General features: G+C 67.7%; 1 protein-coding gene across 1 annotated transcript; it reads right to left on the bottom strand.

Moving 5' to 3' along the window:
• Nucleotides 1-476: 476 nt before the first annotated feature.
• On the bottom strand, nucleotides 477-1,136 carry LOC119925247 (GSK-3-binding protein FRAT2-like). Its single transcript, XM_038743349.1, has one exon. It carries the CDS (start codon nucleotides 1,134-1,136, stop codon nucleotides 522-524), a length of 615 nt encoding a protein of 204 aa, XP_038599277.1. The 3' UTR covers nucleotides 477-521.

The following is a 1,136-nucleotide window of genomic DNA, read 5'->3' as shown; positions in this document are numbered from 1 at the left end:
GCGCTTACTGTGTGCGGAGCACTGTACTAAGCGCTTGGGAAGTACAAGTTGGCAACATACAGAGTCAGTCCCTACCCAACAGTGGGCTCACAGTCCCAAGCCCACCCGCTCACCCTTTTCCGCGGGATTCAAGTATGAGTCCATCCCTTCCCACCCCCCAAAGTCAGGACGAGGCCGAGGGTCCCCCAGTGCTGGGCGATGGGGGCATCCCCCTCTTTTCGCTCCGACTGGCAGATGGAGTCTCGGTGCCAGGGTGGCTTGGCAACCTCCCTGACGCTGGGATGCGGCGTGGCTCAGTGGGAAGAGCCCGGGCTTTGGAGTCAGAGTTCACGGGTTCCAATCCCGGCTCCGACAATTGTCAGCTGTGTCACTTCTTCGGGCCTCAGTCCCCCCATCTGTCAAATGGGGGATGAAGACTGTGAGCCCCCCGTGGGACAACCCGATCACCTTGCAACCTCCCCAGCGCTTAGGACAGTGCTTCGCATATGGTGAGTGCTTAATAAATGCCATCGTTATTATTATTATGGTCCTCCCCCCACGGTGGGGGGTCCCCTACCCCCTTTGGCGACCCGAAAGGGGTTTTCCAGGGGGCATTTGGAGGGGGCGTGGGGGGGCAGGGGGAAGAGGTGGGCCCCGCCGGGGGGCCCGCTGCTGCCCACTAAGGGGGTGGAGGCGGCGGCGGTGGCGTTGAGGGCCCGCTGCAGGCGTCGCACGGCCTCCTTGATGAGGGTCCCGGAGAGGAGGAGCTGGTGCAGCAGCCGCTGGGGCTCGGCCTCCCGCCGGGGAGAACGGCTCCAGGGCCGGACGGGCAGCGGCGGGGGCCCCGCCACGGGGCCGGACCGCCGGTAGGGGCCCGGACGGGCCCGAGGGCGGACGCCGGGGGCCAACGGGGGACCAGCGGCAGCAGCAGGACCACGAGCAGCAGGAGCAGGAGGAAGATGATGCCGGGACCGTCGGGCGCACAGCCGCAGCACCGGCCCCAGCTGGGCGGCCAGCACGTCCACCTCGGCGGGGGCGCCCGGGGGGACCCCCAAAGGGACCCCCAAAGGGACCCCCAAAGGGACCAAGGGGGGACCCTCCTCCTCCTCCTCCTCATTGTCCTCCTCCGGGGGCTGCTGTTGGCCGGGGCACGGCAT

The sequence above is a fragment of the Tachyglossus aculeatus genome, chromosome 3 (assembly GCF_015852505.1).
Source record: "Tachyglossus aculeatus isolate mTacAcu1 chromosome 3, mTacAcu1.pri, whole genome shotgun sequence".
NCBI classification, from domain to species: domain Eukaryota; kingdom Metazoa; phylum Chordata; class Mammalia; order Monotremata; family Tachyglossidae; genus Tachyglossus; species Tachyglossus aculeatus.
This window is presented reverse-complemented; position numbering and strand designations above follow the sequence as displayed.

Bases quoted from the DNA above. Each gene is read 5' to 3' on its own strand.
- LOC119925247 (XM_038743349.1), bottom strand. From the start codon at position 1,136: ATGCCGTGCCCCGGCCAACAGCAGCCCCCGGAGGAGGACAATGAGGAG.